This window comes from Jaculus jaculus, chromosome 8 (genome assembly GCF_020740685.1).
Source record: "Jaculus jaculus isolate mJacJac1 chromosome 8, mJacJac1.mat.Y.cur, whole genome shotgun sequence".
Lineage (NCBI taxonomy): Eukaryota > Metazoa > Chordata > Mammalia > Rodentia > Dipodidae > Jaculus > Jaculus jaculus.
In genome coordinates this window covers 73,156,211-73,181,148 of record NC_059109.1, presented here as the reverse complement: position 1 = coordinate 73,181,148, position 24,938 = coordinate 73,156,211, and the positions used below count along the sequence as shown (strand labels likewise).

Below are 24,938 nucleotides of genomic sequence, written 5' to 3'. Positions count from 1 at the left end.
GCTGGGATGAAACACCTGTCTAAAAACATCTCATAGAAGATAGATTTATTTTGGCTTATAGTCTTGAGGTTAAGTTTCATGATGGCAGGAGAAAGCATGGTAGAACAGAGGCTGGACATTACGTCCTTGCCATAGCAAGAAAATAGCAGCATGAGAGTGATCTAAGCTCAGGCATTGAAGAGCTGGCTATTACACCCCTAGGCATGCCGTAAACAAGGCTCCGCTTCTTAAACTGTCATAAGCTGGGGACCAAGCATTCAAAACACATGAGTTTACAGAATACACCTGATTCAAACATTCTACCCTTGGCTTACATATACTCATGACTATCTCAAGAGGTAAAAATTCATTCAGTCCAACTATAAAAGTTCCCAACAAGTCCAACACTACTTAAATACCCCCATAGTCCAAAGTCTCTTAACTGTGAGCCTGTAAAATCAAAATACAAGTTATATACACATAATGTCACAGAGTAAACATTCACACTACAAAAGATAGCATTCCTGGAATAAAACATCTGATCCAAGCAGCTATTTGGAGGAAAGGTTTTGTTTTGGCGTCTAGTCTTGAGGGAAAGCTTCATGATGGCGGGGGAAATCAAGGTGTGAGCAAAGGCTGGACATCACCTCCTTCCCACAGCAAGTGGAAAACAGTAGCATGGGAGTAGGCCAAACTTGGGAAAGGGGGAGCTGGCTTTAACACCCCCAAGCCTGCCCCCAACAGCTTACCTTCTCCAGCAAGGGTCCACCTCCCAAATTGCCATTAGCTAGGGACCAAACATTCAAAACACACAAGATTTTGAGGGACATCGGATTCAAACTACCACAGTTGGTATGTTGACCCTCAGACACTGTGCTTGTTCTCACACTTAAAGACTCTCTGTCTTTGAGAACACCCTTTATGAGGAGATTCCACAAGACTAGTGAGGCAGAGGCCACATCCTGGCTAACACCTAATGTCAAAGGAGATAGAATTATGATACAGAGTTGTGTTCTTAAAAATTATGTGGGTCACATCTGTCTCAGCATGAAAACAGAGCCTGGTGTGCTTCCTCACAGTTCTGAATATGTGACATAGTTGCAGCAAATGCAGTCACATCCTACAGACTTTTCTACGTGAATATTTTTTTACATCATTACCTTGCCTGACTTTTTTTTTTTTTTTTTTTTTTTTGTTTTTCGAGGTAGGGTCTCACTCTAGACCAGGCTGGCCTGGAATTCACTATGGAGTCTCAGGGTGGCCTCGAACTTAAGGCAATCCTCCTACCTCTGCCTCCCGAGTGCTGGGATTAAAGGCGTGTGCCACCACGCCCGGCCCTTGCCTGACTTTATAGATATGCATTTTAAATGTTTAATACTGTATATTGTCTTAAATATTCTATATGAAATTAGTGAAAATTAAAGATTATTGTGGGGCTGGAGCAGTAGCTTGGTGGTTAAGGCACTTGCCTGCAAACCATACGGACCCAGGTACAACTCCTCAGAACTGATGTAAGCAAGATGCACATGATGGCACATGTTTCTGGAGTTTGTTTGCAGTGGCTAGAGGACCTAAGATACCCATTCTCTCTCTCTAATGAATAAACAAAAAATAAAAAAGATTACTATGGAAAATCTGTCCTCTTACCGAATTTTAAAAACATTTCCTTATGCTGCCACTTGCTGACTATCTTGTGTTATTTTAGGTATGAAGTGAGATATTATGGGTACTCCTACATAGACCCTTCCCAATATGCTTAAAGGTCTCTCAGATGTCCCTGGGGCTTGTCAACTCACTGTTCCAGAATCTAAACCCTTACTGTGTACACAGAGTCCAGTCTCAGAAGATCTACCTTCCCAGGAACAGTCTCTAAGTACACAGAACACACTACAGCAGAAAGCTTATAGTACACCACGCACTGTGTCTTTGATATCCAGATGCTTAGGGACAGAAGGGATCCACTCATGTTGCCTCTCTTAACAGCAGTAACATACAAGGAACTTTCATGGTGGGAAGTATTAAAAATAAAAGGTAATGAGCCAGGCGTGGTGGCACATGCTTTTAATCCCAGCACTTGGGAGGCAGAGGTAGGAGGATTGCTATGAGTTCGAGGTCACCCTGAAACTCGATAGTCAGCCTGGACCCTACCTCGAAAAACCAAAAATAAATAAATAAATAAATAAAAATAAAAATAAATAAATAAAAGGTAATGGACACTATCAGAAAGTTTAGTCAGAAGTAATTAAGTCACTAAATAAACTAAGAGCTCCATTTTTCTGTTTGTTTAAAAGCTAAGCAAGTACTCAATCACTGAGCTCTAACTCCATACCTAAGATTTCTTTTAATATTAATGGTACAAAATACAAATTACAAACAAGATACTTCACTGTTAGATTTATAAGCAGCACATTACATAGTGACTACACTACTGACATGGGATGGACATAGATTTGGATCCCAGAAAGAGAAACATCCACCTCTGGAAACTTGGTCCATACTAGGTAAGCTATGCTATCAATGGATGGAAAAATGACTGTTCAACATGCCCATGTGGGATCAAATGATTGTGCAAATGAAGAAGAAAAAAAGAAGGCATGATATCTTTGCTTTGCTCCCCACATAAAGTCAACAACTTGGAGGATGTACAAGAATGTTCTCCAGGGGCTATGGAGATGTCTCATCAGTTAAAGGTGTGGAGATCAAGCTAACTGGATAAAATAACAGTAATCTTTGCTCAGGCTACACCTGGGGACATGGAAAACTATGAGTCTTGGGTGAAGCTTAGTGAAGATGGGAAACCCACAGACTCCCCAAAGATTTCCTGATGAAATAAACAAACAAACAACTTATGATCTGGTCTAATACAAACTTATAACCTGTCTCATGCTGACTCCTCATTGTTTTGGCTACCTGTATCCAAATAAAAGCTGTGAATACAGTCAGTGGGGGAGCACTCAAACTCATTGCTGGCCTTCATTAAATCATATTTTGCCTGTGGTGTGTTCATTTCATGTTTACCCAAACACCACTTGGCAGGTGTACAAGCGGTGTCTGGAACAGATATTTTAATTCAGGAGGCACGAAACCACGAGGAAATTCAGAAATAAGAAAATAAAAAATAGGGCTGGAGAGATGGCTTAGCAGTTAAAGCACTTGCCTGCGAAGCTTAAGGACTCATGGTTGACGCTACAGGTCCCACATAAGCTAAACAGTGACACAAGCATGCAATGTCACACATGCACACAAGAGGGCACATGTGTCTGGAGTTCATTTGCAGTGGCTGGAGGCCCTGGCGCCCCAAATCATTCCCTCCCTTCTCCCCCCTTTTTCTCTGTCTTGCAAAAATACAATAATAAAAACAAAGAGGAGCTCCACAGTGGAACCATAAGTAAAATGGGTAACTTTCTACCCATACTTGGGAAGTGTGGATCAGTCATGGTAACACGGGATAATTTTTCACAGAACAGAAAGACTATACTAAGGTTTTTTGACATTTAAAAAAATTCTCAGGTGCTCAAGTCTCAGAGAAACAACTCTTAAAAGCCATTGCAGACAGAAGGTGATAGTAATTTTTGGTTTCTTGACAATGGCACAGTGGCTCTGGTCTTGTGGGCTCCAGTGGAGACAGAGTATGAGATGGGCTCATGAGAAGGGAGACTTCCAAGGTCAGTTCTTCTCTCACACCCAGGTCCTCCCTGGTGTGTGTTGGGGGAAGAGACAACCTTTTCTTCTTCCCATGAAACAGTTACTATTAGCCAGGACCACCACCTTGCCTGGGCCCAAGGAGGTGACCAAGTCCTCTTTCACTGTGCTGCATCAAATAGCAATCTCTCTCTTTTTCTTTCAAACGTGTGTTGGATAATTTTGCTTACCTTTCTTTCTTTTCTCTTTCTTTTTTTTTCCCCCCAAGGTAGGGTCTCACTCTAGCTGAGGCTGACCTGGAATTCACTATGTAGTCTCAGGGTAGCCTTGAACTCATGCCTCCTGAGTGCTGGGATTAAAGGTGTGCGCCACCACACCCCGCTTTGCTTACCACTTTCTCATTATTATTACTTTTTTTCTTTTTACTTACCTCTTTCTATAGTGTATGCATGGCTTTTCTGTGGGATATCATACAAGCTGATTCCCAAAACATTCTAACTACTCTCCAACCTTCAAAAGAGCAACTGGAAACACAGTGAGAGAGCTCCTCTTAAAGCAGATCATTCTAGATTCAAAATATAAAAAATTGGCTTTCTTATCAATTTCTCCGCTTGTTACAAATCTGGTAAGTTATTATTATTTTTTTTTCCCAATGTAGGGTCTCACTCTTGCTCAGGCTGTCCTGGAATTCACTATGTAGTCTCAGGGTGGCCTCAAACTCACAGTGATCCTCCTACCTCTGCTTCCCGAGTGCTGGGATTAAAGGTGTGTGCCACCATGCCTGGCCCTGACTAGTCTTTAAATCTGGATTCCTTTTTTTTTTTTTTTTAATTTTTATTTATTTATTTACTTGAGAGCGACAGTCACAGAGAGAAAGACCAATAGAGGGAGAGAGAGAGAATGGGCGCGCCAGGGCTTCCAGCGTCTGCAAACGAACTCCAGACGCGTGCGCCCCCTTGTGCATCTGGCTAACGTGGGACCTGTGGTCCTTAGGCTTCACAGGCAAGCGCTTAACTGCTAAGCCATCTCTCCAGCCCCTGGATTCCTTTTTTCAAGGACATTTTATTTTTGTTTGACAGAGAAAAAAGGGGGGAAGAGAGGGAGGAAGGGAGGGAAAATGGGAACGCTAGGGCCTCCAGCCACTACAAATGAACTCCAGACGCATGCGCCCCCTTGTGCACCTGGCTAATATGGGTTTTGGGGAATCGAACCTTGGTCTTTTGGCTTTGCAGGCAAATGCCTTAACTGCTAAGCCATCCCTCCAGCCCCCATATCCGGATTCTTACTAGGTGCTTGAATGAGTTTCCATAGCTTTCAAGGGCAGAATACATAGACTGAATAAAAGAATATAAAGTTTTGACCTAAAATGTTTAAAGATATTTCCATCTGTAAGGACTTCTCCCTTTCTGCTTTTAGTTCTCAAAACCATATGAATTAATTATTTGCTGTAGAACTACACAAGTAACTTCACCAGTGATCTTTTCTGTTATTGAGTCTTACATCTCAAAAGATATAAAATTGCAATACAATTTTCTTAAGATACACCTAGGATTTATGTATTTATCATGTATATGCATGATGTTTTTATGTTTACTTTTGTATGCTGTCTTGACAGAAAAAAATAGAGCAGAACAATGTAAAATTCAAAATACATGAAACTTGTGGCCACTTCAATCTTTTAATTTTTATTTATTTATTTCAGAGCAACAAACAGAGAAAGAGACAGATAGAGAGCAAAAGGGAAAAAGAGAGAGAGAATGGGTGTGCCAGGACCTCCAGCCACTGCAAATGAACTCCAGATGCATGTGCCACCTTGTGCATCTGGCTTGCATGGGTCCTGGGCAATAGAGCGTTGGACTAGGATCCTTAGGCTTCATAGGCAAGCGCTTAACTGCTAAGCAGTCTCTCCAGCCCCACTTCAATCGTTTATTATTCTTTTTTGGTAAAAGCTTTTAAAAAGGATTTATTTGTTTACTTATTTGACAGAGAGAGAGGTGGGGGGGGGGAGAATGGGTTCACTAGGGCCTCAAGCCATTGAAAATGAACTCCAGATACATGCGCCATCTTGTGCATCTGGCTAACGTGGGTCCTAGGGAACAGAACTTGGGTCCTTTGGCTTTGCAGGCAAACGCCTTAACCACTAAGCCATTCTTCCAGCCCTATTATTCTTTTTTTTTTTTTTTTTTTTTTTGAGGTAGGGTCTCACTCTAGCCCAGGCTGACCTGGAATTCACTATAGAGTCTCAGGGTGCCCTAGAACTCACAGCGATCCTCCTACCTCTACCTCCCGAGTGCTGGGATTAAAGGCGTGCGCCACCATGCTCGGCTTTGTTTTTGTTTTTTGAGGTACAGTCTGGCTGTAGCCCAGGCTGACCTAGAATTCACTATGGAGTCTCAGGGTGGCCTCAAACGCATGGTGATCCTCCTACCTTTGCCTTCTGAGTGCTGGGATTAAAGATGTGCACCACCATGCCCACCTCAGCTAACTTTTTATTATTCTTAATTTTGCTTTTTAAATATTTTTGGCACACCAACTTAAAGTGTGAATGTGTGTAAATGTGAATGTTTTAGTGATATAGTAAAAGGCCTTATAAGTTCATATTCATAAACATGCTACTTGTTTGGGTGATATAATATTCATTGGAAAAAAAAAAGTCTCATTTAGGTTATAGATATTAACATTGGAGATGAGTGTGTATTTGTGTGTGTGTGTGTATATATACATATACATCATATACATATATATATAGGTTTTTCGATATAGGGTCTTGCTCTAGCCCAGGCTGACCTGGAATTCACTATGTAGTCTCAGGGTGGCCTTGAACTCAAGGTGATCCTACTTCTGCCTCCCCAGTGCTGGGGTTAAAGGTATATACTACCATGACCAGCTCCTATTCCATTTTTCTATGATCATAGGTAACAAAAATAAAATATCAAAATACCTCTAAATCTATACTAAAGGTCTTTTTACTATTTATTTATTTTTTTGTGGTTTTTCGAAGTAGGGCCTCACTCTGGCCCAGGCTGACCTGGAATTCACTATGTAGCCTCAGGGTGGCCTTGAACTTATGGTGATCCTCCTACCCACCCCCCATACAAAAGTTATGGCAATATATCCATCATGTTTTCCAGTTAACTGTTAGAATCTTTTCCAATAACAACAATTGATTTATATGGGCAGTATGATTTATTGTTTGTTATTTATTTATTTTGGGTTTTTGAGGTAGGGTCCTGCTCTAGCCCAGACTGACCTGGAATTCACTATACAGCCTCAGGGTGGCCTCAAACTCACAGCTATCCTCCTACCTCAGCCACCCAAGTGCTGGGACTAAAGATGTGCACCATAACACCTGGCTGAACTCATTTTTAAAAATATATTTTATTTGTATTTATCTATTTGAGAGGGGGGGGCAGATAGAAAGTGAGAGAGAGAATGGGCATGCCAGGGCCTCCAGCCACTGCAAACAAATTCCAGACACACGTACCACCTTGTGTATCTGGCTTATGTGGATCCTGGGGAATCGAATCTGGGTCCTGTGGCTTTGCAGGCAAACACCTTAACTGCTAAACAACAAAGGTAATTAATCTTTTGTTTTGTTTATTTATATTTATTTGAGAGTGAAAAAGGGAGGGAAGGAGGGAGGGAGGGAGGAAGGGCGGGAGGGAGGCCGGGAGGGAGAGAATATGGGAGCATGAGGGCCTCCAGCCAGTGCAAATGAACTCCAGATACATGCGCCACCTTGTGCATCTGGCTTACATGGGTACTAGGGAATCAAACCTTGAACCAGGCTCCTTAGACTTTACAGGTAAGCACTTAACTGCTAAGCCATCTCTCCAGCCCCTTTAAGTTTTTTTTTGTTGTTAATTTTTATTTATTTATTTGAGAGCACGAGAGAGAGAAAATTGGCATGCCAGATCCTTAGCCACTGCAATTGAACTCCGGATGTGTGCGCCACCTTGTGCACCTGGCTTACATGGGTTTTGGGGAGTTGAACCTGGGTCCTCAGGTTTTGCAGTCATGCACCTTAACTGCTAAGCCATCTCTTCAGTCCCAAGGGTAATTAATCTTAATTAAGATTTTATTCTATAAGTTATGGTCTCAATTCTAACTTCACTAAAAAGTTCTTAATGCTTAGACTGGCCCTCAGAACATGATGGTTCCAGCTTCAAAATTTTATTCTCTCCCTCATAGACAAATGTCCTCACCTGGGGGGGGGGTGTTGTATGACATTTTATTTTTTTCTCTAGACATAACATAAAGCTAAAACAAACAAACAAACGAACAAACAAAAAACCTTGTCCAGGTAGCTACTAGAACTTTAATACAAAACAATACAGTGACAAAATGTCTATAGTAATGGAAGTAGAATTATTGACAACTCCATAATGGATAGAGAAAATGAGGATCACAAGACCTTCACCTGAGCTTCAATTGTTCCCTCCCATTTGTCCTCCCTCAGTGTCAGTTTCCCCAAAGATTTCTAACCTCTCATATCTTTAAGATTACTGAGTGCTATGAAAGTAATTAAAATAATTATTTCATCTTAGAAATGACTAGTGATAAATTTTAAAACTTCAGAATTTATTTGGCCTTTATAGTGGTCTTTGTGGCTAAGGGTGATGTATACTGTCTATATTATTGATACAGTAACATTGACTCATAAGTGAGTACCCATATAAATTAAATAGCAATTAGGTTCTTTGTCACCAGCCACTTGTTATGCAGTTCTGTGTTTATAGTTCATGTAGTTATTTAAGTGTAACTAAATTTATGTCCACTACATGTTCAAAAGTACAAGGGTGGGCTGAAGAGATGGCTTACCAGTTAATGGGTTTGCCTGCAAAGCCAAAGGATACCGGTTTGACTCTCCAGGACCAACGTAAGCTAGGTGCACAAGGGGGCGCAAGCATATGGAGTTCATTTGCAGTGGCGGGAGTCCCTGGCATGGCCCCCCCTCAAATAAATAAATAAATAAATAAATATTAAAAAAATAAAGTACAAGGGGGCTGGAGAGATGGCTTAGTGGTTAATGTGCTTACCAGCAAAGTTAAAGAACCCAGGTTCAATTCCCCAGTACCCATGTAAAGCCAGATGCACAAGGTGGCACATGCTTCTAGAGCTCGTTTGCAGTAGCTAGAGGCCCTGGCATGCCTATTCTCTCTCAAATAAATAAATAAATAAATAAATAAATAAATAAATAAATAAACAAAACCTTAAAAAAAGGTACATGGATAAGCATTAAAATAATACTAAATTGCTAAAACAGGCTTACAATATATTTAAAATAATTCATCTCTACGCTTTTGGCTTTATGCTTGTTCATGCTTACTACAACAATTTTTTTTTTTTTTTTTTTTTTTTTTGAGGTAGGGTTTCACTCTAGTTCAGGCTGACCTGGAATTCACTAAGTAGTCTCAGGGTGGCCTTGAACTCATGGTGATCCTCATACCTCTGCCTCCCAAGTGCTGGGATTAAAGATATGTGCTACCATGACCAGCTCGCTTACTACAACAATTGTAAAGCTACCTATTAAAGTTACATATCATGACTTAAATCTTTAGCAAATTAATTAATTTGGATTTATTAACAAACCACAGGACTGATAATATACTTTGTCTATATTTATAATTGTTATATTTTCTATAAAATACAGCTTCCTGGATTTTCATTTTGATTTTGTAATTATAATGATAATAAAAACAATAGCAAAAAGAGACCATTCAACATAAAGAAATAAAATTACAAATATAAGGTATGTTTTCAATTTTTATTTGTTTATTTGAAAGCGTGTGAGAGAGACACACAGATAGAGAAATATATAAGAAGAGGGAGATAATGGGTGTGTCAGGGCCTCCAGCTACTGCAAATGAACTCTAGATGCATGTGCCCCCTGAGTATCTGGCTTACATGGATCCTGGGGAATCAAACTTGGGTCCTTTAGCTCTGAAGGCAAGCAATTTAACCACTAAGCTATCTCTCTAGTCCCTGTATTTTCAATCTAAAAAGCCATGTTTTAGATCAAATGGACATGTGGTATTAAAAAATGCTACTTAAACAAAAAGAAGGGGGAATAAGGGATAAGGCCAGAGTCACCCATGACTAAACTATATACTACTATCATTACTTTTAATTTTTAAAAATAAAAATTTAAAAATATTTTATTTTATTCATTTGAGGGGTGGGGGAGAATGGGCATGCCAGGGCCTCCAGCCACTGCAAGTGAACTCTAGACACATGTGCCATCTTGAACATCTGGCTTACATGGGTCCTGCAGAATCAAACCTGGGTCCTCTGGCTCTGCAGGCAAGTGTCAGCCCTACTTTTTTTTTTTAATGTTCAAAAACATGGTCTTATGGCTGCTCAAACTTGCAGCAACCCAAACCAATACTGGATAGTCCTCTGCTCCTGCTACAGACCAGAAAGGCCCTATTGTGACCTGATGGAGCCTGAAGAAACTTTCCTATCAGACTGAGGTGGCTCTGATTATGTCAGGTCAACCTGAAGTCCTACTACTGTGCTTGTGGACATGATGGCAGTCATTTGTGTGGTAATGTATTTACCCTGGGGAAAAGGGAGTGCCTATTGGATGGGTTTTCATTGATGACCTCCCTTTATGGGAACCTATTACACGGATGGATCTGCCCTTCCCTATTTTCAACAACATCACTTCTTGTCTAGGAAGCATACAACCTCCTAAAATTAATAGCCAATTTAATCTTATCCAAATGTCACCCTCAGAAATCAATTATTGATCCACTCATTTCTCAATATGCATGGATTCTAATGATTTATGCCTTACACCCAAGCTATGGGCTTGGCTCCACTTAAATATCAGCCAAGCCAAATTTTTGATTGTGGGTCATTATACAAATGACAAAGAAACAATTTTTTCCAGCCTCCTATAACCTGTTGCTCTGTTCATACAGACCCCCATCCTGAATATCAAAAAATTCCATAGGAAATTTGTCAGACTTACAACATGTGCCAGATGGGAAAATTATTCTATTATTGATTGAGGTCCTAAAGATTGGATTCATGACAAACATAACAATTCCTTGTCTGTCTATATTTGTATCAAAGGTTTAACAGTAGGTAATAATGATTCTATTGCATGGAGAGAAAGAAGGCTGTACAGCCCCAAACTTCTATTTGGTGGCTTTGTCCCACCTTTTAAAAATTACTCAATGTGGGAAAGTAAATTCACAAAAGTAAAGAATGTCACTTTACTTACATTTCCCCCCCCCAAGGTTGGTCTCGCTCTATCCCAGGCTGACCTGGAGCTCACTATATAATCTCACGGTGGCCTTGAACTCATGGCGATCCTCCTACCTCTGCCTCCCAAGTGCTGAGATTAAAGGTGTGCGCCACCATGCCCGGCTTTCTTTACCTACTTTCTATTGCTATCACACTGGACCAATTCACCTTTGTACTCCCTATCTATGTTTTCCTTATTGGTCATTTTGATATTACACACAAAAGAAAATCTATGTCATAGCTCTATACTCTTGGAGCTGCTACTATGCTTTACCTGCTCGTTTCTTTCTTTCTTTCTTTTTTCTTTTTTGAGGTTGGGTCTCACTTTAGCTCAGGCTCACCTGGAATTCACTATGGAGTCTCAGGGTGACCTTGAACTCCCAGCGATGCTCTTACCTCTGCCTCCTGAGTGCTTGGATTAAAGACGAGTGCTTGGATTAAAGACGTGTGCCACCATGCCCAGCACCTGCTCATTTCTTAATAAAAGTATAATTATATGATGTGAGGCCTATCCTTATCCCAGTAAATTACACTGAGCCTTAATCCAGGGCTCTTACTATAATTAATAAAGTAGTATAACACATTAACAGACCTAAATTTTTTTTGTATAATCATAGTCACTAAGGTCACTTCTGTTTTTATTTTTATATATATTATTTATTTTTTTAAATTATTTATTTATTTATTTGAGAGCGACAGACACAGAGAGAAAGACAGATAGAGGGAGAGAGAGAGAATGGGCACGCCAGGGCTTCCAGCCTCTGCAAATGAACTCCAGACATGTGCACCCCCTTGTGCATCTGGCTAACGTGGGACCTGGGGAAACGAGCCTCGAACCGGAGTCCTTAGGCTTCACAGGCAAGCGCTTAACCGCTAAGTCATCTCTCCAGCCCTTATATTTTTATTTTTATTTATTTATGTGAGACAGAGGGGGAAAGAGGCAAAGAGACACAAGAGAGAGGGAGAGACAGAATGGGTGCACTTGGACATTGAGCCACTGCAAACAAGCTCTAGACTCATGTGCCACATATGCATCTGGCTTAAATGGGTCCTGAGGAATCAAACCTGGGTCTCATAGCTTTGCAGGCAAGTTCCTTAACCACTAAGCCATCTCTCCAGCCCCCACTTCTGTTTTTATCCTAGCTGCTTCTATCATGGCAGTGACAAGTCACCATATGTACTCTAGTAACACACTTTGTGTATCAAACTGTGTGTGTAATGAGTGCCATTATTATACAACACAGGATAGAAAAACAAACAACTGTTAACCTGAGTACAACTAATGAAATATCAACTGTAACATATGTTGGGGACCAAACTCAAGCTACTCGGTTCCAGGCCACTTTAAATTGTGATTGCAGACATAAGTCCATATGTCTGACCCTATATCTTTAATATAAATCTAACTATACATGGGACAAAATTAATAAACATCTCCAAGAGTCCCTACTTAATTATATTACTATAAATATTAATTGATCACATGACCAAATTAATCAAACAATGCTTATGTTACAAAAGAATATTGAAAAGATATCTTGACACTAGGAGTTTGCCAACAATTTGTCTTGGTTTAATCCATCTTCCTGGTTTTCAAATACTTGGCCTTCCACTTTGGTGGCCATTGGATTAATTATGTGTACTTTCTTTGTTCTTTGTACAGTTGGCAGGGTCAACCTAGAAAATACTTGCCAGCAACTACAATATGTCTGGTTCATCAGACCATTTAAAGAAAAGGAGAGGGGGGAGGTGGACATCAAGCTAATTGAATGGAATAAGGATAGTCTTTGTACATGCTAAGCCTGGGGACATGGAAAACTATGAGCCTTGGGTGGAGCTTCCTGAAGATGGGAAACCCACAGCTTCTCCAAATATTTCCTGATAAAATAAACCTAAACAACTCATGATCTGATCTGATGCAAACTCGTGATCTGTCTCATGCTCTGACTCCCCATTGTCTTGGCTACCTGAATCTAAATAAAAGCTGTCCAGTCAGTGGGGGAGCGCTCAAATTCATCCCTGACCCTCCATTATATCATATTTTGCCTGTGGTGTGTTCATTTCACATTTATACAAACACTGCTGGATGGTTCGCAACATGGCATTTGCTTGTAAAGGCTGCTGGCTCAGGTTCAATTCCTAGTACCTACATAAAGCTGGGATGTACAAACACAATAAATAAAACAAAGAATAGCCTCGTAAGGGAAGAGGACACACCTCAAGCAAACTGACATACTCACACTGCTGAGGAGCGATGTGGGGGTCTTGCTCACGCTCAGCTCTCCGGTCAGGCATAGGCTGGAAGCAGCAGGTACATATGGCATGGCTTCCTTGTAGAGGACACACATAAGCCTGGGCTGCTGAAACAGACAAGTTTAGGGCAGAGCAGGTTGAGACACCAGGCAGAAAGATAGGTGACAACAGATTTGCATTTCAGAGGCGGCCCAGCAGTACATAAGAGGAGGCCCATACCTTGAGACATGACCAGAGGAACCCAGACTTCTTCCAAAATGACCAAATGATATTCTGCCATTTAACTTAAGAGAACTCATGCTGAGGAGTTAGTTGATTGCCTAGCATCCATGAAGCCTTAGATTCCATCTCTAGTACATCCCCAGCCCATAAGCTGGGTGTAGTGGTGTACTTGGAAGGTGGAAGCAGGATGATCTGAAGTTAAAGATCATCCTTAGTTACAAAGCATGAGATACATGAAACCCTGTCCCAAAAAATCTAAAAACTAGGGCTAGAGAGATGGCTTAGCGGTTAAGTGCTTGCCCATGAAGCCTAAGGGCCTCAATCTGAGGCTCTATTCCCTAGGACCCACATAGGCCTGATGCACAAGGGGGCACATGCATCTGGAGTTTGTTCGCAGTGGCTGGAGGCCCTGGCATGCCTATTCTCTCTATCTATATGCCTCTTTCTCTCTCTGTCTGTTGCTCTCAAATAAATAAATAAAAATTAACAAAAATAAAATATTTTAAATTAAAAACTAAAAATATTAATATTGTTGGAGAGATGGCTTAGCAGGTGAGGTGCTTGCCTTGCAAAGCCAAAGGACCCAGGTTTGATTCTCCAGGACCCATGTAAAGCCAGATGCACAAGGGGGCACATGCATCTGGAGTTTGTTTGCAGTGGCTGGAGGCCCTGGCACGCCCATTCTCTCTATCTGCCTCTTTCTCTCACTTTCAAATAATTCATTAAACCAACTGAGTTAAAGCCAGATATGGTGGCACATGCCGGTAAAACTTGGGAGGCTAATTCAGGAGGCCCACAAGTTCTAGATGAATCTGAGTTACAAATCAAGACCCTATTTCAATAGTTGAAATGAATAAGTAAATAAACTAAGGGAGTTTAAGTAAACTGAAAAATAACAAGAAACTGGGGGCTAGCTAAGAGTGTGATTCACTATTTTTAAAAAAGTATATTTTAAAATTTAGAGAGAGAGAGAGAGAGTAAAAGAGAGAGAATTGATGCACCGGGCCCTCTAGCCAGTGCAATCAAACTCTAGACATGTGTACCAGTCTGATGCATACGTTACCTTGCATGTCTGGCTTACATGGGTTCTGAGGAGTTGAACCTAAATCCTTAGACTTCAGAGGTAAACACTTTAACCACCAAGCACCATCTCTCCAGCTCCAAAAGTATTTTTTTGTTGCTGGTCTTTTGAGGTAGGGTCTTGCTCTAGCCCAGGCTGACCTGGAGTTTACCATAGAGTCTCAGTGGCCTTGAACTCTCGGAGATCCTCCTACCTCTGCCTCCCAAGTGCTGGGATTAAAAGTGTGCACCACCGGGTTGGAGGGATGGCTTAGTGGTTAAGGCATTTGCCTGCAAAGCCAAAGGACCCAGGTTCAATTCCCCAGATGCACAAGGGGGCTCATGCGTCTGGAGTTTTTGCAGCGTCTGGAGGCCCTGGCGTGCCCATTCTCTCTCTCTCCTTCTTTCTCTATCAAATTAAATAAATAAATAAATAAATAAATAAATAAATGTGTATCACCATGGTCTGATTCCCAAACTATTTTTTTTTCAAGGTAGGGTTTCACCTAGCTCAGGCTGACCTGGAATTCAATATGTAGTCTCAGGGTGGTCTCAAACTCATGGTGCTCCTCCTACCTCTGCCTTCAAGTGCTGGGATTAAAGGTGTGCACCACCATGCCCTTCTCCAAAACTATTTTTATTATTTTTTTGTTTTTGTTTTTCAAGGTAGGGTCTCACACTGGCCCAGGCCGACTTGGAATTAACTATGCAGTCTCAGGGTGGTCTTGAACTCACGGCAATCCTCCTACCTCTTCCTCCCGAGTGCTGGGATTAAAGGCGTGTGCCACCGTGCCCAGCTTCAAAGTTACCTGGCTTCAAAAGTATTTTTAAATAAAGTGGTTATATCAAGGTTTTAAGATCACTTGAAGATTTTCTACTATTTCCTATAAAAGAAGGCCAGGCCTACAAAGCACATGTTGTAAAACAATAAAACAGGTTTGATATTTAATTTCTGAGGCAATTGAATACTATATAGTTTCAATATACATGACAAACATGGTTGTCAAGACTGAGCAGGGCATTAAGGCAATTCCCTGGGCCTCCAAAAACCACACAGGGCCAGGAGTGGTGGCGTATGCCTTTAATCCCAGCTCTTGGGAGGCAGAGGTAGGAGGACTGCCGTGAGTTCGAGGCCACCCTGAGAATACAGAGTGAATTCCAGGTCAGCCTGGGCTAGAGTGAGACCTTACCTCAAAAACAACAACAAAAGAAGGCTAAAAGACCATGGGAGGTCACCATGCAGGCCAACACAACATAATTTGCTGCTAAAGTCACTGAGCATCTTTGGGATCTTGGATTCTACCTATATGTAACACACATTCTACAGATGGCGTTCTAGTCAGCACTCTTGACAGTCCCAAAGTGAGGCCCTAGAGAATCTCCACTGTGCAAAGAAAGGAGCTTATTGAGTGGCTAAGTAAAGCTTGGGCTGTGGCCAAGCACCTATTCCTGGTAGCTGAGCACTACCTTGCTATTCCATCCACAGGTCCTACAAACTACCCAGAGAATCATAGAGTGTCCCAAAGAGTAACCAAGAATGTAGCTCAGAGTTACAATCCCAGGTTGCTGGCCTCATGATACATTCAGGTCCCAGGCAGACAGCACTACGTATAATCTATTTGCTGGGCCCCAGCCCATAAAGGGTCAAGCACTATATACCAAGGTTCATGGCCAACTCTCTTTTTTTCCTTTGCTCCCATCCTCCTTTAATCCTTTTTCTTTTCACTTACGGAGTTGAGATGGATCTCAGGGCCTCACAAATGCCAAATATACCCTCTACCATGGAGCTACTCACAGGCCTTTTCCTAAAGCCTTTCTGCCTTTTCTTAGAGCATCCAGAAACACACCTGATGTAAACAGGTAACTGAAGGGAGAATGCTCAAAGGGCAACTCTATGGAAATGCAAAAAAAAAAGCCTATGGAAACTCTGTACCCATGGCTAGAGAGAATCCAGTCTCTGATTTGGGGGACAGGTGTGTGATGACTCTTTGTGTCTTTATTTTTTGGTTTTTGGAGGTAGGATCTGACCTGGAATTCACTATGTAGTCTCAGGGTGGCCAGGTGGTGTGTGCCATCATGTCCAGCTCTTTCAGTTCTTGCAAACCCCAACAGGAAGGATGTTAAGTGCTTTAAAGTGGTGGGCTGAAGACAGACCAAGTTTTAAAACCAGGACTGTTAAATACCAGGTATATATAGCAGAGGAGACCCAAAATAAACAGGTTTGCATCTGAATTCTTACCAACGTTGGTTATGACAAGCAAGAGGCTGTAAGAGGCAAGAGAACCATATAGGCAGGCAACCTGAGAATAGGAGAGGTACCAGAGAGGACACATAGCATAGGAAACCAAAATTAAAGTCAAAAGAATTCAACACAATGGAAAGATAAGCTCATGATTAGATACCACTGTCTCACCTGTCCGGAAGCTTGCAGATGTAGATGGTGCTTCCCCCACAAGGGGCCCTAGCTCACTGTTTGGTGCTGGGCAGGGAAGGGGCTGCACTGCTTGCCTTCTGTACTCAGGACATTGTCTGCACACAATGTATGGCTGGCTGCAGGAAGAACAGGCAGAGATGGAGTTGAGGAGGAACAAGGCATGTAGCACTGTTAGAACACCATCTGCAGTCAACTTTGGTTGGCATTGATCCTTCAGGCCGCAGCTTTACCACCACCTCAGTGTGTGTAAAGAGAGTGAAGTGACTTCTCTTTCCTACCCTGTCCCCACCAATGGAAAGGGCACTACCCAAAACCATCTGAAACAGGGGTCTAAGAGTGAGGACCACACCCACCAAATGCTGACTGATCTGTGCTCAGCCACCTACTCATTTGGACATGGGCTCCCAGGATACAAGGTTGGGAAGACCCAGGCTCACTAGAAAAAAATTACATTGAAGGCACTGCTGCCTCACTCAGTATACACATTTTGTTAAAAATGGGGCAGAGATGGCTTAGCAGTTAAAGCACTTGTATAAACTAGATGCAGAAGGTGGCACATGGGTCTGGAGCTTGTTTGTAGCGGTTAGACACCCTGGCATGCCCTTTCTCTCTCTTGCTCAAATAAGTAAATAAATGGAGCAGAACATGCTGGGAATAGTAGCACACCTATAATCCCAGCACTTGGGAATCTGAGCCAGGATTCTATCAAGCTCAAGGCTGGACTTACAGGCATGAACCATCACACCCAGTTCTATTTTGTTTGGGGGATTTTGTTTTGTTTTGTTCTGTTTTGTTTTTGTGAGTCTAAGGACTTGAAGGCAGGGAACAGCAAGCACTCCACCAATGAGCTACATATGTCCCAACTCCCCTTTCCTTCTAAATTTACATTTGTCTGTTCACATGCAAGGTCTTTTTGCTGCTGCAGCAAACAAATGCTATCCTGGCTTTACATAGACAGCTATGGAATTGAACCTGGGCTGGGAGACTTTGCAAGCAAGTGCCTTTAACTGCTGAGACATGTATTGAGTCCTTCAGGCCCCCCACCTTTTTTTTTTTTTTTTTTGTCAAGATAGGGTCTCACTCTAGCCCAGGCTGACCTGGCACTCACTCTGTAGTCCCAGGCTAGCCTTGAACTCAAAGTAATCCTCCTGAGTTCCTCCTCTGCCTCCTTAGTGCTGGGATTAAAGGCATATAACACCATGCTTGGTGCTCCCAGCACTTTTTAACTTATCTTTTTCAAAAAATATTTTGGAGCTGGACATGGCAGCACATGCCTTTAATCCCAGCACTTGGGAAGCAGAGGTAGGAGGATCACCATGAGTTCGAGGCCACCCTGAGAATACATAGTTAATTCCAAGTCAGCCTGAACCAGAGTGAGACCCTACCTCAAAAAACAAAAAAACAGAAACAAAATATTTTGGGCTGGAAAGATGGCTTAGCAGTTAAGGCATTTGCCTGCAAAGCCAAAGGATCCATGTAAGCCAGATGCACAAGGGGCACATGTGTCTGGAGTTCATTTGCAGTGGCTAGAGGCCCTGGCATGCCCATATTCTCCATATTCTCTCTCTACCTATATGTCTATATATATATATCTGTCTCTCTTCTATCTCGCTCTGCTTGTAAATAAATAAAATTTTAAAAATTTAAAAATTTTTATTTATTATTTATTTGCAAATGCAGAGAGAGAAGAGAAGAGAAGAGAAGAGAAGAGAAGAGAAGAGAAGAGAAGAGAAGAGAAGAGAAGAGGACACAGAGAATGGGCACACCAGGGCTTCCAGCTACAGCAAACTCCACATGCATGTGCCACTGTGCATCTGCCAGTTCTTTTTTTTTTTTTTTTTATTTTATTTGAGTGAGAGAGAGGGGCAGAGAGAAAGAGAATGAGTATGCCAGGGCCTCTAGCTACAGTAAATGAACTCCAGACGCATGTGCCAACTTGTGCATCTGACTTTTGTGGGTCCTGGGGAATTGAACCTGGGTCTTTTGGCTTTGCAGGCAAGTACCTTAAACACTAAGTCATCTCTCCAGTCCATGCCAGTCCTTTTTTAATGCTCTTATTTTTTTAAATGTATATTTCTTTATTTGTTTGAGAGAGAAAGAGGCAGATAGAGATAAAGAGAGAATGGGCATACCAGGGCCCCTTGCCACTGAAAACGAACTCCAGATGCATGCAACCCCTTGTGCATCTGGTAATACTCTTAGTTTGAGACATGGTCTCACTAAATTACCAAGGCTAGTGTTGAATGCATGATCCTCCTGCTGTTTTCAAGTGTTAGGATTATAGGCATATACCATGGTACCTGGCTTTAACCTATTTTATTAAAAACATGTATGTATGAATTCAGATACGAATGACCAGGTGGACATAATAAAATACTAGCACTCAGAAATATAACTCAATGGTAGATCACTTATATAGCAAGCACAAAGACCTTGGTCCAATCCCCAGAAATGGATAAAAGAAGATGTTAATGCTGGACATGGTGGCACACACCTTTAATCCCAGCACTTGGTAAACAGAGGTAGGAGAATTGACATGAGTTCGAGACCATCCTGAGACTACACAGTAAATTCCAGGTCAGCTTGGGCTAGAGTGAGACCCTACCTTGGAAAAAAAAACAAAAAACCTAAAACAAAAACAAAAGAAAACAAACAAAAAGTTAAAACATTAGAGTGATTTTTGGTCTCCTCCTCCTCCTTTTTTATTTTATTTTATTTATTTGAGAGAGAAAGGAGAGAAAGAGGCAGAGAGAGAAAGAGAGAGAGAATGGGCATACCAGGGCCTTCAGCCACTGCAAATGAACTCCAGGCACATGTGCCACCTGTACATCTGGTTTACATGGGTCCTGGAGAATTGAACCTGGTTCCTTTGGCTTTGCAGCAAGTGCCTTAACCACTAAGCCATTTATCCAGCCCTTCTTCTTCTTCTTCTTTTTTTTTTTTAAAGCCAAAGCTCCTCCCATGAGATCTTATATTTATTTATTTATTTATTAGAGAGAGAGAGATAGAGAGAGAGGGAGAGAATGGGCCCATCAAGGCCTCTAGCCACTGCAAATGAACTCCAGATGCATGTGCCACCTTGTATAACTGGCTTGTGTGGGTTTTAGGGTATCAGACCTGGGTCCTTAGGCTTCACAGGCAAGCGCCTTAACCACTAAGCCATCTCTCCAGCCAAGTTTTCTTTTTTTAGTTGATTATCATCACTAATTTTTGTGAAAAAAAAATTTTTTTTTTGAGCTGAGAGTGGTGGCACACACCCTCCCAACACTTGGGAGGCAGAGGTAGGAGGATCACTGTGTTTGAGGCTACCCTGAAATAACTACATAGTGAATTCCAGGACAGCTTGGGCTAGAGGGAGACCCTACCTCAAAAACCCACCCTTGAGCCGGGCGTGGTGGCGCACGCCTTTAATCCCAGCACTCGGGAGGCAGAGGTAGGAGGATCTCCGAGAGTTCGAGGCCACCCTGAGACTACATAGTGAATTCCAGGTCAGCCTGAGCCAGAGTGAGACCCTACCTCGAAAAACCAAAAAAAAAAAAAAAAAAAACCAAAAAAAAAAAAAACCACCCTCTCCCCACCACAAAAAAAAAAAAAAAAAAAAAAAAAATTGGCCAAGCATTGTAGATCACATCAGTAATCTCACCACTGCTAATGTAGACTCAAGAAAACGTCACGAGTTTGGGGCCAGCCTGTAGAACATGGCACATTTCAGACCAGCCAAAGCTACACAATGAGACCCTGTCTCAAACAGCAGCAACAAAAAGTTTGGACAGTCTCTTAAGATATGGCCTTGGCTCAAAATGCAGACAGACATTAGACTTCAGAATTAGGGAACATGTTCAGCAGGTAAGACTAGGTCTCCAAAGGCTGTGTCCACTCAGCAGAGGACTATAACTCTCCTGTGAGTCTGTCCTGAGAAATGACAACACTGCCATTTATGGTAGAGGCTTTAGGATCAAACAACACATTAATTATAACCATTGAATCAAGACTTATGAAGAGGGGGGAGAGATGGCTTAGCAGTTATTAAGTGCTTGCCTATGAAGCCTAAGGGCCCCAGTTCAAGGCTTGATTCCCGAGGACCCACGTCAGCCAGATGCACAAGGGGCGCACACGTCTGGAGTTTGTTTGCAGTAGCTGGAAGCCTTGGTGCGCGCGCTCTCTCTCTCTGGCTCTTTCTCTCTCTGTCACTCTCAAATAAATAAACAAACAAAAAAATTTTTTTAAAAATTAAAAAAAAAGACTCATGAAGAGGAGTCAGAAAATGAAGGGCATAGAGGGGAGTTCAAAACTCAGTAAGGCTACCTGAGATTCTTTTTTTTGTTGTTGTTCATTTTTTATTTATTTATTTGAGAGTGACAGACAGAGAGAAAGACAGATAGAGGGAGAGAGAGAGAATGGGCGCGTCAGGGCTTCCAGCCACTGCAAACGAACTCCAGATGCGTGTGCCCCCTTGTGCATCTGGCTAACATGGGACCTGGGGAACTGAGCCTCGAACCGGGGTCCTTAGGCTTCACAGGCAAGCACTTAACTGCTAAGCCATCTCTCCAGCCCCTACCTGAGATTCTTAACTTGCTTGTTGATGCTTAAGAGTTCACCAGATCCTGCCTATAATCCAGCATCAAAAAACGGTCTCAGAGGCTAGAGAGGAGGCTTAGCAGTTAAGGCGCTTGCCTGCTAAGCCTAAGAATTAAAGTTTGAATCTCCAGGTCCCACGTAGCTAGACACACAGACATAATCATACAATGTTGCACACATGCACCAAAAGGGGTGCACACATGTGGAGTTTGTTCACAGAAGCTGAATTCCTCAGTACCCATGTAACACCATTTGCAGTGGCTGGAAGCCCTGTCATGACCACCTTCCCCCCTCTATTAAACAAACAAATAAATAAATTATTTAAAAAAAAATTTCAGGTTGGATGTGATGACACATGCCTTTAGTACCAGCTCTAGGAAGGTAGAAGTAGGAGGATCGCTGTGAGTGAGTTCAAGGCTACCCTGAGACTACATAGTGAATTCCAGGTCAGCCTGGGCTAGAGTCCCTACCTCAAAGAAACAAAAAGCAAGCAAACAAACAACAACAAAAATAAAACAGTCTCGGGGACTGGTGAGATGGTGCAGCAGTTAAGGCACTTGCCTGCAAAGCCTAACAACCCAGGTTCATTTCTCCAGTACCCATGTAAAGCCAGATGCACAAAAGTGGTACGTGTATCTGGAGTTTGTTTGCAGTGGCTGGAGGCCTTGGTATGCCCATTCTCTCTGTATCTTTTCTATTTCTCTTTGCTTACAACAATCTCAGCCAGGGATGGTAGCACACACCTTTAATCTCAGCACTTGGGAGGCAGAGATAGGAAGATGGCTGTGAGTTCAAGGTCATCCTGAAAGTACAAAGTGAATTCCAGGTCAGCCAAGGCTAGAATGAGACCCTTACCTTGGAAAAAACAACAAAACAATAAAAACCTTAAACCATTAAGGATTGAACTAAGCTTCTGAAGTTCCACGATACATACCCTACAACAAACTTAAGCGCAGTGCTCATGTACCTCTCAGCTCCAGTACTCACTTTGAGCAAGGCACAGGAGTTACCTGATATCTGAGGATTCACTGTCAACATCTGAAAGCTCCAGCAGGTCCTCTGAACTCCCCTCTTCATCAGAGAATGACCTCCTGACTTTGGGTTGTAGCATATCTTGAGTGATTTTATTCCTTGCATCCATACTTCGCACATCTTCTTCACTGCGACTTTTGTCTAGATATAAAGAACAAAACAGCATACACTTGAAGAGACTGCTCAAAGCAGAGCTTGCAGCCCCAGCCTCCAAGGAGAGATAGGTTCAAGGGCTGACCACTTGCCTGGGTGCTGGGTAAGGTATGCTTCCACAAGGTTATTCAGGATGTGGTTTTTACAGATCCGTTCTACTGGACAGCGGCAAGTGGGGCACAACGACGAGCGCTCCATCCAGCCAGAGTAGCAAGCCGCACAAAATGTGTGCATGCAGGGCTGCAAACTGGGAGAATAGGAAAGAACACATCTCCTGACAGAATCCTCCAAAGTCTACTGTTGTGACCCTTGGACAAGGTCTGCAGCAGGCCCATTCAGGTAGGAGGGCAAGCTGGATGCTGAGCCATGGGCCAATGTTGGGGAATTCTATCATCCAACCTAAAAATACTTCAGCTCAGTGCTGGAAGATAAAAAGAAAGTAGAGGCCACATGACCCATTTTCAGGAGGGACAGAGGAGAGTAGATCATGACTTCAAGAACACCCATAACAGAGATATCTAGTGCTTTGAGCCTGAAAATACAGTGCGTTTGTTCTACCTACTAAGTTCCCATATAAAAGCCAAGAGAAGACTCCTAGAGATACTCTGGGACATTCATTCTATGATAAATACTATGTTTCTTTAGCCAGGAAATGTTTAAAACCTGGTATAGGGCTGGAGAGATGGCTTAGTGGTTAAGCTGCAAAGCCAAAGGACCCAGGTTTGATTCCCTAATACACACATAAAGCCAGTTGCACTAGTTGGCACATGCTTCTGGAGTTCATCTGTAGTGGCTAGAGGCCCTGGTGTACCCATTTTCCCTCTCTCTCTCTGACTCTTTCTCTCTCAACCCTGTTTACAAGGCAAAGCCTTGGTTTACTGGGTTACTATGACCTGTGCCTGACCAAGTCTGGTAGAGTCTATGGCTATAGTCTCCAGGCTCCAGAATTTCTCCTTGTTGACTACACAAGTAAAATGAAAATGGCAAGCCAGGCATGGTGGTGCACGCCTTTAATCCCAGCACTCGGGAGGCAGAGGTAGGGAGATCGCCATGAGTTCAAGGCCACCCTGAGACTATGTAGTGAATTCCAGGTGAGCTCTGGGCTAGAGAAAGACCCTACCCTGAAAAAAGAAAATGGCAACCTAATAAACAGATACCAGAACAAAGAGAACCAAAGATTATCCTATCTATAGCCCTTTCCCCATATCAAATAAGGGACACACGGACTCAGGGCCTCCTGGAGTCACCCTGGGATAGCATACCTCACACAGTCATGCAGCAGGTCTTGGCATATGATGCATGTGAGTGTCTCCTCCATCTTGTCTGGTTTCACAGAGGCAGCTCTGACATCCTCATGGGTGGTTTGGACATTTCTACTCTGGTCTGCAACCAACAACTGCAGGTTTAAGGCAAGCACCCCATCTGTAAGAGAAAGGGACAAGTAAGTTCTAACTATCACAATCAAGGACAAAACCAATGTATAGCCTGTATACCCTAACCTGCAGGTACAGACAGCCTCAGGCCTCTACTGCCCACCAAAAGCAGAAGACACAGAAGCCCTGCATTTATAAACATAGTTTTAAGAAGACCCTTTCTCTGTCAAATAAATAAATAAAATTTGCTTTCTCCTGGTGTGTTTTTTTCTTTAGGTATATGTGTTTGACACACACATGTATGTATGTATGTATGTATGTATATATATATATTTTTTTTTTTTCTTTTGATTTTTCAAGATAGGGTCTTGCTCTATCCAAGGCTGATCTGGAATTTACACCATGTAGTCTCAAGGAGGCCTAAAACTCACAGCAATCCTGCAATCTCTGTTTCCTGAGTGCTGGGATTAAAGGTATATACCACCACACCCTGCTTATATACGGTTTTGGAGACAGCCTCATGTATCCCAGGCTGGTCTCAAACTTGGTATGTATCAGGATAACCTTGGTCTTCCTGCCTTCACCTCCCAAGTGCTGGGAAAAAGAAGGCATGCAACCATGCCTGACTCAATGTTTGTTGCCACCATGCCTGACTCAATTTCTATTTATTTATTTGCAAGGACAGAGAGAAGAGAGACAGTGAGATAGAGAAAGAGAGCAAGCAAGAGAATGGGCATGCCAGAGCTTCTAGCCACTGCAAAGGAACACCAGATTGAAGGACTCCTGTAGTCATTGATAAGTTCAATTCCCCTAGACCCAGCCCGTCAACTCTGCCCACCAAAACCCTACAGGGAATATATGGCATAATCAGTTTCCAGTGTTAAACACATCCTTACCGGAAAATAAAAACTTAGACCTTGCCAGGAAACAGAAACTTAGGTCTATGAGGACTCTGAAGC

General features: G+C 42.3%; 1 protein-coding gene across 8 annotated transcripts in view; it reads right to left on the bottom strand.

The window, feature by feature from the left end:
* Chfr (checkpoint with forkhead and ring finger domains) overlaps positions 1-24,938 on the bottom strand; it is a 72,248-nt gene that overhangs the window by 8,647 nt on the left and 38,663 nt on the right. For 6 of the 8 annotated variants that reach the window (XM_045156780.1, XM_045156781.1, XM_045156783.1 and 3 more), the window contains 5 exons: positions 23,869-24,028; positions 22,699-22,853; positions 22,432-22,594; positions 16,823-16,959; positions 13,116-13,235 (listed from right to left, as the gene is read on the bottom strand). In XM_045156780.1, the coding sequence (XP_045012715.1) occupies positions 13,116-13,235; positions 16,823-16,959; positions 22,432-22,594; positions 22,699-22,853; positions 23,869-24,028 (735 nt within the window). The remainder of the gene's footprint in view (positions 1-13,115; positions 13,236-16,822; positions 16,960-22,431; positions 22,595-22,698; positions 22,854-23,868; positions 24,029-24,938) is intronic. The other 2 variants (XM_045156782.1, XM_004668881.2) reach the window with 1 other exon arrangement.